The 15,661-nt window shown below is 33.5% G+C and overlaps 1 protein-coding gene across 1 annotated transcript in view; it reads left to right on the top strand.

The window, feature by feature from the left end:
* The first annotated feature begins 6,964 nt into the window (after window positions 1–6,964).
* Window positions 6,965–15,661, top strand: part of LOC132551541 (calcium uniporter protein, mitochondrial-like) — a 75,419-nt gene continuing 66,722 nt past the window's right edge. Inside the window, exon 1 of the mRNA XM_060215693.1 lies at window positions 6,965–7,058. Within this exon, the coding sequence (XP_060071676.1) occupies window positions 6,966–7,058 (93 nt within the window). The 5' untranslated portion in view covers window position 6,965. The remainder of the gene's footprint in view (window positions 7,059–15,661) is intronic.

Below are 15,661 nucleotides of genomic sequence, written 5' to 3'. Positions count from 1 at the left end.
AGTGACCATGCATATTAGTTACTTATTATTTCACAACCTTCACCAAGCTTCCCAAAAGCCTCTTAGCCAGTTTGCAGTCGACGGACGAACCATACCACCAAATTTAAATGAACCGTTGTTTCATTAAATCAAGTCCGTGATAATACATTATTTTGACTCCGATTTTGTTAAACCATATCAGCGATGCAGGCCCTGTGGACCCTCAGTGTTTATCGAAAAAGTGAGTTTAACGATTGCTGGTCAATGTACATCATGATGAAACGGTAGAGTAGACGCTTTACACCTCCATATGTCCATACTTCTTATCTTTAGTCAAGTTGACTTTTGTTCGTGCAGCAATGTCGATCACATACTTAATGAAGTTATTTCAGATATCTTATACGTTTAATTTTCGCCGGTTTCCATTTGTAATTGGTTTATATAGGTGTACGTATATAAAGGGTCTGTTTTTCAGAAAACATTTCGGTTGTAGATAATACATTAATTTTCCTCCGGCGCGATAGTACACAGCTATACCAACTGAGCAAAAGAGTGTTTCCCACTTATGCATGCGAATTTATAGAAGGTTGTAGTAAATCTGAAGCAGAAATATTAGAGAAAACCATAAGTGCTGTCTGGTTGGTTACAGGACTTCCGTCTCCGAGACTGACTTCCGTCTCCGTGACTCGTCCTATTTCTAGACGTTGTCTGATCGACAAATTTCAGTGTTCTTGCGACAACCAAAATTGAAGCTCCTTGTATCTATAATAGGCCTTCCTTCATATGCGCCTATCGAAAATATACACTTTGGATCTGGTTTCGCTACTCTCGTATATTGCAGAAAATTAAAAAAAAAACTAACACTGACATCTTCTTCAAGGTAGAACTCGTTAGATTTATTTGCACAATCATCCCTACATGTCTACTTCAATTTTGGAGAAAGACAGTTTAAAAAATATACTTCTACATTCTGAATTGAGGCACAATGTAGTACCTTAAATATGACCTTGTCAAATGAATCTGGTCGAAGCTGCAGTTTGCATCTGCTACGGACATCAATGCATTATGCCTCAAAGTGTGAATACCTTAGACACACAGTTCAGAGCATCTTTGGTTTGGTTGGAAACATATCAGGAAAATCTCATCAAATTCAGCAATGGATTTTGAACTTTTGTATTTTTGTTTTTTTGTTTTTTTTTTTTTGTTTTTTGTTTTTGTTTTTGTTGTTGTGAACATAAAACAGAAAAATTTAGAATTCTATTTATATTTAATAGACCAACACTTTAAAATGGTCTACAAGACAATGTCAGGCAGTACCTAAATTTGAACAGTTTTAAATTTGAATGTTAAAAATATATGTCCAACGTTTAAACACAAAATTCCACTGTCTTGGAGTTTTAGAAGATCTTATCATCGTTACTGTATCTGATTACTGTAGTTTATGTAACTCTTAATCCCTACTGGGTATGTCACATGTTTTTTTTACACATTCATACATATCTTTTATTATAACTTATTTCATTTAAACGTTTCCTTAAATACATCCTACTGTGATATTTATATCTATGTGTTATTCCAATTTTAATGATTGTAAATGTTGTACAATTCTGATGTCGAAGAATATTTTTATCTCAAAGTGCCATCAACCTGACATAAAGTCTTTAATTATTATCATAATTATTATTATCAACTTGTTTCTAGTATATTTTATATTTACGCGTGTCTACTTCATGTTAATGCTAATTTCATTTTCTTGTAATTGTAAATGTATAGTTGAAAAAGGCTTTGATAAGTTTAAATATCTTGTGTTTTAAGTTTTAGGAATCGAACCACGATTCTGCCAACTGAGTCAAAGAAACCTGTCCTGTCAGCTGAGTGGCAAGCACTCATTCACACTGTAAATATAAGACATTTAGACACGTGCAAATTTTAATCAGATATAGCGGGAGTTTTTTTTTATAGGAACTTGTTACAAATAATCTGACTTGTTTATACCTAATTGTCTGCCTACTTATCATATATTTCTGTAATATTTAGAGGAAAAGACTCCATAAGTTGTATAACTTGTACCTAATCCTTTTATACGTTTGAGTGAATGAGTTTAAAAAGATATCAGGCTGGTATATAATCATTTGCTTAGATAACATGCTACCGTCATAGTGTGGTATTTATACTAGATCGCTCTGATGTAAACCATCGTGTCAAACCGCTCTAGAATTCTGTACTCACATCTTTTCCGTCTTTGTTCACAAGTTTCCTGTGTTTACTATCGTTAATTTTAAAATCAGAAAGAAAATACCAAACCAATGTCAGGAATGAAATAAAATATATCCACGAAGTTCTCCTGTTATACACGCATGTTTCAAATGGGACAGTGTCAGTGGTGTGTTTAAGCAGTTGACTTGCTCTCTATCGGCAAAATATTCCAGGACCGGTAACCAATCTGTGATTGGGTTCCGCTCATAGTATATCTTAAATTGAAATTTAAACTAAGTCTGGGTAAATTTCTTCATGTTCAGAAGTCGAGATACTGACTACTGACTCAAAGACGGAGTAAACTATGGCATCTCACAAGGCGGGATAAACTAATACAAGTCGAGGTAAACTACTATCTGATAAGCCGAGGTAAACTAATACAAGTCGAGATAAACTAGTACAAGTCGAGATAAACTAATACAAGTCGAGGTAAACTAATACAAGTCGAGGTAAACTAATACAAGTCGAGGTAAACTAATACAAGTCGAGGTAAACTAATACAAGTCGAGGTAAACTTATACATGTCGAGATAAACTAATACAAGTCGAGGTAAACTAATACAAGTCGAGGTAAACTACTATCTGATAAGCCGAGGTAAACTAATACAAGTCGAGATAAACTAATACAAGTCGAGATAAACTAATACATGTCGAGATAAACTAATACAAGTCGAGGTAAACTAATACAAGTCGAGGTAAACTTATACATGTCGAGATAAACTAATACAAGTCGAGGTAAACTAATACAAGTCGAGGTAAACTAATACAAGTCGAGGTAAACTACTATCTGATACAAGTCGAGATAAACTAATACAAGTCGAGATAAACTAATACAAGTCGAGATAAACTAATACAAGTCGAGGTAAACTAGTACAAGTCGAGATAAACTAATACAAGTCGAGGTAAACTAATACAAGTCGAGGTAAACTTATACATGTCGAAGTAAGCTACTTTCTGATAAGCCGAGATTAACTAATACAAGTCGAAGTAAACTACGATGTATGACAACTTCTAACATCCTGTTATGTCAGATTAATCTACTTGGTTACTTTTCGACGGCAAGACCATAATTTCATATGTCATTCCTCCAAAATTTCAAGATGACGTCACTTTAAAAAAGTCGTTCCAGTGTTTGTAATCCCTACAATTTTTACCAATACCAAAAGTGCAACTAATATGTCTCTCCAGGGTTTTCGTAGGAAATGACTTCTTAGCAGTAGGAAGTAAAATGTTGATCACGTGTCTCCGGAAACTGTACTTTGTCCATGATAAGGGGAAATCCGTAAGAAATATAATCTACCACCGTGATATCAGTACAATCAAAGTCTTGGCGGAACCTGGACAGGCTTAAGTCAGCATCAATTCAATAAATGATCGGATCGGACATGTGTAGCGCTGTCTTGGGGATAGGGGTGAAATTCCTTGAACGCATATTCGTCAATGTTTGCTATTTATCCCCCTTTATTCGATACACGTGCAACTGTTTATCAGTTTTGGGCTGATCAAATCCCCCTTCATCCTTGTCCGAAGTCAGTCGTCCGATAGTTTGTTCTTTATTTTTGTTCTTTATTTCTTAGGAGTGTTTAATAGACAATCATCAAATTTCATATATAGGTTCCCTATTATCCCTAGTTAATTCATTGTACCATTTTTGCACTGACACGAAAAGCAAAACGGCCGACAGGCAGCCATTAGCTTTTTGTGATATTCATATAGTTATTTCTGGAGAGGTACAGGATGGATCTTATTATCGCTATTTCTTAGGAATTTTTAAAATTCATATAATATGAATAGCAAACACACCCCAAAAATATAAAACTTTTAGAGACTAAATAAAGATCAAATAATGACGGGAGCTGAGTTGTTTTTCTTGATAACTGGGTCTTTCAGTGTTTTCAGTGTAACAAAACCCATTACCAATTACCAGTAATTTGGCCAATCATAATTTCAGATGTCATAACACATTCTGAAGTCAACAAATAAAACTTCGTAGACGAGAGATAAGATTGATAATTTTTGTAAAATAATGAATATTTTCATGGATGCCTGCAAAAGTATCTAAATTAGGTGATAAACATAATCTTACATTCGTTTCCATCCCATGGGAATCACCGAAATATTATTAGGCCAGATCTATAAATCTCATCATGAAACGGAACAATCGTCTTTGTATAGATATGCATTATATTATGCACATAAATTTAGATCCTCAAGTAGATATCCCGCCGTTTTTCAGTTCAAATTACAATCCGCCAAAGACTGGCCTCGAAGAAATATGATAATATTCGAAACATCGTTTTCGCTCAATCAATATTCACATGAGGATTTCAGCTGGTAAATATCGTCCGAATTGGAATGACTGTCTGTCAGCATTTTAAAATCAATAGTTTAAACATATTTTATTGCCAAAATATATTTGAACAAGGGAATTGGGCACAAGTTATTACAACTTATTGGAGCCCTCTCCCATCATACATTTTTCAAATACATGCTTATACAGATATAGGCTTAAACATAAATTATACATATTAAGCATTCACACACAGACACAAATACATCATTGTGTAAGAATATTTAAAACCTTAACCTTTAAAATCAATCTAGCGTCATGCAATGATTCGGACTTCTACAATATGTATGTAAGAATTTTATACGCGGAATGTTGAGCAAGGGAGATAACCGCTGTAGTCTTAAATTAAGAAATGAAATGGTTTTGATTTCAATAATACCATATGACTACATGTGAAAAGAAACACCTCAAGCGAAAAGGAAAGACCAATTGTAAAAACTGATATAAAAAATAAGGAAATCTCAAAGTAATATCTCACCCAAAATCTACTCTGTGGTATCATATTATAATTACAATGTACATGATATTATACTAGCTTCAAACAAAATAAAACCGTGTACGAGTCTCTGTTTGATATCCAGTGTTAGCCCGTTGTCTTTATGATGCGACAGGGAATGAAGTATTATTGTGACGAAAGCAAGACATTTCAGTGTGACAACACTTTAAGATTGAGTGAGTGCAGTTACGTTTAAAACAAATCTAAAAATAACCAGCTTCTAATATCATATTAATATCAGTTATACAATCAGTAGCATCAAGACCTTCCAAATTACATTATATATCATAACTAATTGAGAAATGACACCAGTTATTGCCCGTGTATATATATGTACATGAAATTATATATTATATACATTGTAGGTGTTGACACATTAGATCGACAAGTGCATATAATTGTTTATTTCACAATGTAGTTTAAAATAAAACACAACTCACGATTTTTTCATATGTTTGTTCTTTGTGGGTGTGATGACGGTTAATGCAGATTGACGATAGAAATTTAATTATCAGTATTAAATAAAGAACTAAAAAACATAAGACGTTACGATACGTCAACGTGATACTGGAAACATCTTAATAACATGAAGGAATTAAATTGTTGCGATTTTAAATGGTTTTAGGTGGCTGCTGTGTTTTATAATTTAACACAGGTTCCAGCCCTTGTCAGTCAAACCACCTGATCCCACATCTATTGATTTTATTGATTTTATTGGGAAGGGACTAATTGTGACACTAAATAGTTGTTAGCACATCAGTGTAATATTTGCCGAATTTGTCCCCCCCCCCCCCCCCCACACACACACACACACACTTTCAAAAATTGAGGTATATGAGATACAGACAGTTCTTGAATCTTCAAGATCTACAAAACATATTCTAGATTTTTTTTTTCATTCACCAGAGTGTATGTCAAGTTGATAGTAAAATATAATAATAAAGCAAGGGTCCGATACAACATCGGCGTTTGTCTTTTGTGTTTGACAAGATCAGTTCTTATAGGAAAAGTCCAAATTGGTCGATTATCGTAACCAAACTACCTTGATATATTAGTTGCCATTCTGCCCGCTAATACAACTCCTATTTGGGTTTTTTTATTCATAGTACTGAGGAAAGTTGACCCGCTGCATTTAGTGAAAACACTAACTGTTTCCTTTTTGTCATTGTGTTGATATGTTGAATTAACTATGTCTCCGGCAACTTGCCACCAAATTGCATCTTGTTGATGTAATTGGGCAAACTAATAATTATGGTAAAGTGTTAATGTTTGTATGAGAGGATGCATTGGTGGGTTATGTAATTGTTAAATGTTTACTCCTTTACAGAATATTACTGTCATCATTATCCATTACGCAGATAATATTTCTATTGTCTTTTTTATTTGTCGTTGCCATCGAAATAATCAGCTAATTTCTACTAGAAAATGGCAAGTAGGAATTGATTGAAAGAATTTACAGACACATAGACCACTTTGGTTCCAGTACTGTATACATCAATGGTGGACGAGTAAAGGTATTTTATTATTACTTATTAATTGGGTCAGTAGTCTTAAATCTGTATGACATTTAAAGTTCCCCTCTGACTAAACTGTTTTATCATGTAAAAATTACTTTATTAAAATCACTATCTTCAGAGGCAAAATATCATCAGTACATTTTTTTTAGCGAAATAGAGAAATGTTGAAGGTAATCGGTTTTAGATTGACTGATATATCGTTTAAATAGCGATAAGTATATTTTGAACACTTCTGATGTTAGATCAATATTTTCAATTGACGATCGTATTTTACTCGCTGCATTCCAAAGCGAGCACTTGTTCGATTTTGATCCGTCCGTCTCCGATTTGGTGTTTTAGTCGCACCGCCTGCAGCGGAGAGCTGGAAAATGGCGGCTCCTCGTTTGTCAATGGTTGTTAGGCGAGGACTTTTCCAATGTCTACCGTCTTCAAGAATTAGTCAAGTGCCAACAAGACATCAGGTTCGTGTAATTTCTACGTTGAAATGTAATTCCGACTGTTGTTTTATTTCTGCATATCTGGATAAATAGTTACACGCGATAATAATCTTGAGTACGAGACCTGCCCACTTCCCAGTTATCTGACATGGGAGTTAACGTACTCATGATTCTGGACTTTCTCTGTGTGTAATGTAGTTGATAACGGCGCACCAAAAGTCCAGATACGAAAGGATGTTGTAAAAGTAGTGTCCAACATTTAGTTAGTGTCTGTATGGATTCGCATGCATAGGGTCTGTCGGCCCAGCACATTTGTACTGGTGTAGGTACAACTACGTACACCGATCATGTAAGTTACAGCTGAGTAAGATAGCTATCGTGCTATAAAGGTGACCTACCTTTTATAATTTACTAAAGCAGCTTACTGGATGGTGTTTTAATTTAGTTTAGAGATAAATGATGATACTTTTATGTTGTATTCACTAATTATTTTTTATCTGTATGATACTAGTCTGCTATGATGTACCAAAGCAAGACACAACGTGAATATCTATGTCCGGCTCAGTGTTGGTAAATTGTATCAAATATTGCAGACGTGTTTTGTACACTGCCATTTGTCAAATCATCCAACATTTTAATTAGTAGGACTGGTTTATTTCTATATTTCTTTCAGGATGTATATGTGATTTGAGTAAATAATGTGTAGTACACTTATATGTAGAGACCTAATACACATGTACATGTACTACTGTCAATACCCTCAACCATCAGCTTTGTGTATGATACGTATACACAGCTATACTCTGTGACACGGTGTGAATATAGAACATGTGTTTGTGTTACTTATGGCTATTTAATGAGTTTATGAAAGCTTTTCGGTGGTTGTCAATTGTTCAGCAAATTTTATGTTACAAAATCTTAATCTTAGTGCAGAAACATTGAAAAGTTTTGCCAAAGCCTCTGTGTTGTAGCTAATTAACTGCATCAACGTCTTAATAGCTAAACAAAGGTCAAGGTCAGATACCTCTTACTCACCTTTTACCTGATTGGCTTATATTCAGTAAGTTCTCTAAATTTGCGGACCAACACTTAGGACAGAAGGACTTTCCCTATAGAGAGAATGATTCATCAAAGTTCGGATGAGGCTGAATTATACTACTTCTATATAAATTATTGTATTATAATTAACAAAGTTCCGGCAAGAAGTACACTTTGATCAGCATAGCTATTCTTAATAATCAATTTTGAAATAAAATATAAGTCATAAAGTTGGCACTTTTTAAGATGATAATGTTTTGATACTTAGATATCTGTCCCAGGTGAAGATACACTAGTCAAGAAAAAATGTCTATAGTTTAATAATTAAAGGCTCGATGTGAGTGGTTATATAGCAGAAAGTATTTTTCTACAACTGCGTAAACATGAAGCTGGAATCAACATAAACACTTCTATTGTGTGTATATAATTCATCTCAATGAAAACTTGATTGTGAAAAAGCCATAAGTATGCAAGATACTTAGTCAGTGACCTGAATCATGGCACAATGCCAGGTATATATATATATATCTATATATATACTGCTGGTGTGTTTTACTTATACATCAGTTGTCTTTCCACTACCAAACAAGTGGAAGTGGACATGTTACAGCTATTGTACTGCATCAATCACTGATGGTTGGTTATAGGGTAGAAAGGATTCAGTTGGCGCAGTTTCAATAGTTCTTTAGTCTGTAGATTTGTTTCTATAGAGGCAGTGTCAATTAAAAAAGATAAATCCTAGAAATGCAGAAATTTCCTACCAAACATTCCAAGTAGGTGGTAGTAGCTGCCTTGTCTGTCCGTTTATTACTCTGTCCATCTGTCTGTCTTTTCATGTCTGGAGCATAACATTACCCATAGTTGAGCAAGGATCATGAAATTTGGTGAATACTTCGGTCAAACTAAGATTATGTGCAGTGTTCCAAATTTAGAGCGCTCAACCCTTCAGTTACATTGTTATTACCCTTTGTTAAAATTTTGTATCCAGATCATTACATTGCTTGCATTTAAACTAGGTTAACCAAACTTGGTGTATACATTGATCATACTGGGACAATGTGCAGCATAGCAAATTCAGGACCAGCAACTCCATAATTATAGAGTTATTGCACTTTGTTATTTTGTTTTTGTCTTATAACACAACTTTAAATTGCTTGCATTTAAGGTAGGTAGGATAATGATACTTGGTGTATATATTTATCATATGAATTTAATGTGCAGTATATCATTGTTAGGGGCTGTAACCCTTAATTACATGCCTTTTGTTAAAATTTTGTGTCTGGAGCATTACATTGCCTGCATTTAAACTAGGATGTTGAAGGTGACGTATACATCAGCAATATAAAAGCAAGGTGCAGTGTTGCAAAGTCAGAACCTATGACCCCTCAGGACAGAGTTATTGACCTTTGCTTTTCTTGCATTAAAACTTGGATAATGAAACTTGGTGTATAAACTGGTCATATCCAAAGAATGTGCAGTATACCTAATTGAGTGCCTGCAAACTCTGAATTACAGAATTAATGCCCTTTGTTAAAATTTTGTGTGTGATCAAGCTGTTTTCAAGAGGCATTCATCAGTTTCACTGCTAATCTTGAAAACTCATTTTGCTAAAGTGTCATGAATTAGTAAACTAGCTCATTGTCTACTGTCTAGATATAGGATGTAATTGGTTGATTGTCAGTGGTTTCAATTATAGATGTTATCAAGGTAAAAGCCCTTTTATATGGTAATTATCTTACTAGTTTATTTAACAGGTAAATAAAAAATAATTGACTATGGATATAGGTCAGTAAGACTTAACACCAATTACACAGAATACAGGACATGAAAATGTAATCTACAATATACTTTTCAATGGGGTTGTCAGGTGGATACAGTGTTTTCATTTGGACCCAAGGTAGAACTTGTAACAATTGTTGACTATTAGTACTGATTCTGGTACCAGTACATATACAAAAATGTACTTTTATGAGTCATAAAACCACATTTGTTGTTATGAAATTATTGGTCAAACAATTGTGCTAATGATATAAATAATTCTGTATTGTTGCAAGCAACCATGAAATACTCCATCAAGACTTCATATATATTGATATTGGCAAGAGTTTTATAAGACATAATTAACTCACCTACATCATACCAACTTGAAACAGCAATATAGAATGCAAATCTGTGATGTTTTAATGTTCCATATCATCTGTATGGTTTATAACAGACAAGCTTCCCTGGTACTATTGTACATGCTGGTGATATAATGGTCTTCTTGCAAAACAAACATGTAATTTAGAGAGATCTGTTGATGAGCTTGACCTAGAAACATAGAAATCAAATGATAATGTGCAAGCCATTTATATAATTACTTGTTTTGGTTTGTTTGCTTGTTTTGGTGAAGAATTTCAAACCTGGATGAACAAATACTTCTAACGAAACTTCTAGTTCTTGTATGAAGGGGGTATCCAAGCAGATGTAATTTTTCCACAAATCCAGTTTTTGATTACACTTCAGTGCGCTGATATCTGTAATGCTATGAAACAGTCTTAGTTATTTAGCCTTCGCTGTGTCTCTCTTGCTCTTGTCCTGAACCATAGAGGTTCACTTCAAATCTTACATTGAAGTGAAATTGTAAGAGAGAGAGAAAAAGAATATACACATAGTTCAAAATATGGCATACATATTGAAGATTTTGTTAAACTCAGTGTTTACAGTTAGTAATTTGTTGTTTATAGTCTAAATGCATTGTATTTCATTTAGATTTTAACGAGGCCATGAAATGCTACATTTACTGTAGGCATCTTACTGCTTCTTAAATTTGTAAACTGGACAGACAGAAGGTATAAACCTGTTGCTCAAGGATACTGAAGTGAGTAATTAAACTGTCACTATACCATTTGGTTGTACAAGTCAACTTTTCATAGTCTTTATTAGTGACAACTCAGCTGTTTTTGCCCTCAGCTTCTCTAAATAGGAAATATTGGTGTTCGGGTCCTTTAGGGTAATGCATAACAATCAATATGATGTTTGTATACTCCGAAAACTCTCACTGTTGGGTTATAAATGACAGGAGTTTTTGACAGTGATAAGTTTATATTTACGTGTGACAATAGGTAGCTCATTATAGCGACTACAGAACATGGTAGCACATGCGTTAGTACTGGTTGTAATACAAACAGAGACTGGGTACTCTAATCAGATACACACGTATCTGTAATGATCCTAACAATGCTAGCTCTGGATTTGTCTATACAGCCTTGATTTAATTAGTGACAGCAGCAATCAATGGTCCCTGTGTATATAATGGCATGCAAGTTCCAGCTTGTAAGAATGAGCAAAGCATTATTTCAAATGATTCCACTCTGAAAAATGAAAAGTTTTTCTAGGCATTGTAGGTATATGTAGGTATATTTGTAGGTATATATGAAAACTAGGTATTAATTGATTAAATCATCATGTTTGCATTTTGATAAAAGTTTTGATTCATCTTTATTATTTCGATACAATATATTTGTATGCTATCAATAAAAAAGTTAAAAAGCATCCACCACATGATTGTAAACGCTAGCATTTTAAAAATTGTTCCCAATTAAAAGGCAAAGAACAGGTGTTGGGCAACATTTCAGTTATATGAAAATTAACAGCAAAGTGTCTCAAATCTGATCACAACCAAGCTCCTCTGTAAAATTATAGACACCTTTGTTTTGTAAACAGCTATAGTATTCTACCTTTACTAGACCTATACTGTACTATATTTTCCGATGGAAAACCAATGCAGTAGCTACACAAGCATTTCTCTGACTGGTCAAAACTACAATAGTTATTTATATGTGATCCCCTTTTACCAGCATCATGTGTTGTGCTTTGTGAATTTTTAACATTTTTAACAACTTCTTCTGGAAAAGTCCTGAACCAGTTTCAATGAAATTTTACAAAAAACATCAATGGCTAAAGGTGCACCAAAGTTGTATGGTCCCAATTCACAAATTGGCCTTGGTTGACCCAAACGCTGATGGGCGGGACCAAAAATGAATCAAATTGACTGAAATTTCAAAGATGTTCTACTGTTCCTGGATGGAAAATTTTATATAGGAAAATTCAATTTTTGAGTTTAAATTCTTTTAATTCAAACTTGGTTAGAAAGTTTGGCAGGGGACAGCAGTTACTGTTGTGCACAGTTTACATTTGCACTGTACATATTATGTAGCTAAAGTTTCTTTCATATTTATCAAAATGGTTTCAATGATATGTTACAAGAAGCATTGTAACCCAGTAAACCGTTAAGACCCTTGGGCCTCTTTTTATCAAATTGATAAATTCCTATATTTATTTCAGTCAAATATATAATAAAAAGTTTAGCTACAGCTGAAATATTTAAGTGCGTAGTGTGATTTCAGTTATTGCAGGTACTTTCATAGAAAAATAAAGATCATTTGCTGGCAGGAATTGGCAATTTTTCTGTCACACCCTATGAATGCCTTTTCCCAGTAATTGTAATTTGTGATAAAACACTGGCTAATATATATATATATTTGTATAGAGATTTGTATATATATATATATCTACATAAGTATATGTATAGAGAGAGAAAGAGACAGAGGGAGGAAAACAAAACCTTAAATGTTTAAATAGTTGCTTTTTTTAGATATAAAGTAATGCGTTATCCCAAGTATTTGTAACTGCCTATACATGTGATACAATCAGACAGTTTGGTGGAAGGCTGATGTAATGATAGAATTTTGCTGAAATATATCATTATCTGGTACAAGTAGCTTTAGCAACCTTCATACTTTTCTTCTGGTCAAAAAATTTTTCTTTCCAATTTCACAGAATTTCAGTTTCCAATATGCTTTTTTTTTTCTTTTTTTTTAAATTCAATTGTTTATGCATGAAAAGTGTCCTGTAAATCATATTATGTTTCAGGAGAGACAGTTGCTTAATTAATGTTTTGCACAGCAGCATTCTAATAAATAAAGAATGCCAAATTTAATGCGGCTTGAAATCAAATAACATAGGATTGAATGTGAAACAGGTTACTGTGATAGAACTTCAGGACTCGAACCACCTTATTGTTTTTTTTTTTATTTCCATTGATGTATATGAAATAAAACAAGCATAAATCCTTTTATTCAATACAGATATACTATTACATTCGTGAGATTTGGTTTTGGGAGAAAGCTATATCGATCAAGCGTTGGATATCAGATGCTCTGCCTTATTCACGTACATGTACACTGGGTTGTTAGATTGGATTTTGATTTTCTATGTCAAGGGAGTCTTGTATTGCTCTTATTCTCTGACAGTTTCTTATAAAAGTACAGTAAGAGAAAGAGTCAGCTCAACTGAGAGATTTTACACATACAGAGCTTAAGTAGGCTTTTCTTACAGGTGGATTTCTTGTTTAATGTGTTTGGAAGATACTTTCACATTTATAAGTAAATATGATTCTAGAAAATGTCTGTAATTTCACTGACCGAACAAACCATTTATTTCATTTTTGTATTGAATGTTATGCTGATGGTATACAACATCTTTATTGAAAGGTCCTGATGTTCTTTTTAAATTCTGGACTTTTACTGAATATAAAGGTGGGCTTCCTTGCCAAGAACAAAATCGAAAGTCTCAAAAAGATATTGATTTTTCTACTTTGACCAGCTTTTGATACTTTTTCATTTCAAAAATTTGAATCTAAACTGAGTTTTTTTGTCAAATGATTATATTAGAGTCAAAGCCTAACATGTTTTGTATGTTAGGAACCCAGGGAGAAGAAGTCCATGAATAATTGTAATGGTTGTCACTCCGAGTCCTGATGCCTATTGGATAGTATCTAATGCTGTACAGTTACAAGCCTCAGCAGCAGTCCTGGGTTGCCTTAACCCCAGCACCAATTCCACAACGTGGATGGCTGATGCAATAACGATCAATATTTTGCGAATTATTTTGTAATAAAAAGACATTATATAAAATGGAATAAAACCTTTTTCATAAGATAGATGATTTCCAATGTAGTAATGAATTATTATGGTCGTAGATTCTGAGACTGTACATTTTAATTCAATTTCAATTCACTATAAAGCATACAATGCATCATGGCTCTGTTTACACAGATAAGAAAGGTATTTTTTTTGACAGAAGACAACCATTTATACTTTGATTTACATACTTGCAGAAATTACAAGAAAATCATATTTAGTACATTTATAATTATTCTCTGGATCAAATGATACATATGTTCACTTGTCTTTTTTGGGATTTGCTTGTGGTATTATGGTTAGTCATTTCCAGATAAATCGTGACAAATACAAATTTAAAATGAGGAGAAATGGCCTCATTGTGAACTGTAAATGATATTTTTGGCCCCCTCGTTAAGCCAACATTTAGAGTTCTTCTGAATTAGGATGTATTGCATATTTGTTTGGATGACGGTTTTGTGTAATGAGTAGAGGGACTGTACCCACAGTGTAAGGGCTGTGTACATTGTAAAATTAGACTGAATCTACATGTTTTTATACTGTCAGCTTATTGACACTGGTATCATAAAATTATTTCAGTATCATAGCATTATTCCATACAGTAAAATATTAATAAGGTAAAGACCTATAGCTAAATGGTGTCAGGTGACAGTGTGGTGATAAATCTATGTTACATCTAATTTGCTATTACTGCATGTGGTTTCTAAAAGGTATTGTGCATTAACAAATGAGGATTAGGTAACAGAGCTTAGCAAAGGACCCTGCATACAGCATATTGTCTTTTTATATTTGTTTACGTACATGGCATTATCTTATATGTATGATACATGTGAGGGTAGAATGTTACATACAGGACATTATCTTATATGCATGATACATGTGAGGGTAGAATGTTACATACAGGACATTATCTTATATGTATGATACATGTGAGGGTAGAATGTGAGGGTAGAATGTTACATACAGGACATTATCTTATATGTATGATACATGTGAGGGTAGAATGTTACATACAGGACATTATCTTATATGTATGATACATGTGAGAGTACAATGTTACATACAGGACATTATCTTATATGTATGATACATGTGAGAGTACAATGATTCATACAGGGCATTATCTTATATGTATGATACATGTGAGGGTAGAATGTTACATACAGGACATTATCTTATATGTATGATACATGTGAGAGTACAATGTTACATACAGGACATTATCTTATATGTATGATACATGTGAGAGTACAATGTTACATACAGGACATTATCTTATATGTATGATACATGTGAGAGTACAATGTTACATACAGGACATTATCTTATATGTATGATACATGTGAGGGTAGAATGTTACATACAGGACATTATCTTATATGTATGATACATGTGAGAGTACAATGTTACATACAGGACATTATCTTATATGTATGATACATGTGAGAGTACAATGTTACATACAGGACATTATCTTATATGTATGATACATGTGAGGGTAGAATGTTACATACAGGGCATTATCTTATATGTATGATACATGTGAGGGTAGAATGTTACATACAGGGCATTATCTTATATGTATGATACATGTGAGAGTACAATGTTACATACAGGACATTATCT

The sequence above is a fragment of the Ylistrum balloti genome, unplaced genomic scaffold, assembly GCF_031769215.1.
Source record: "Ylistrum balloti isolate Yb309-2 unplaced genomic scaffold, AGI_CSIRO_Ybal_v1 Utg370206, whole genome shotgun sequence".
NCBI lineage: Eukaryota > Metazoa > Mollusca > Bivalvia > Pectinida > Pectinidae > Ylistrum > Ylistrum balloti.
Note: the sequence above shows the minus strand (reverse complement) of the source record. Positions and strands in the feature narration are given on the sequence as shown.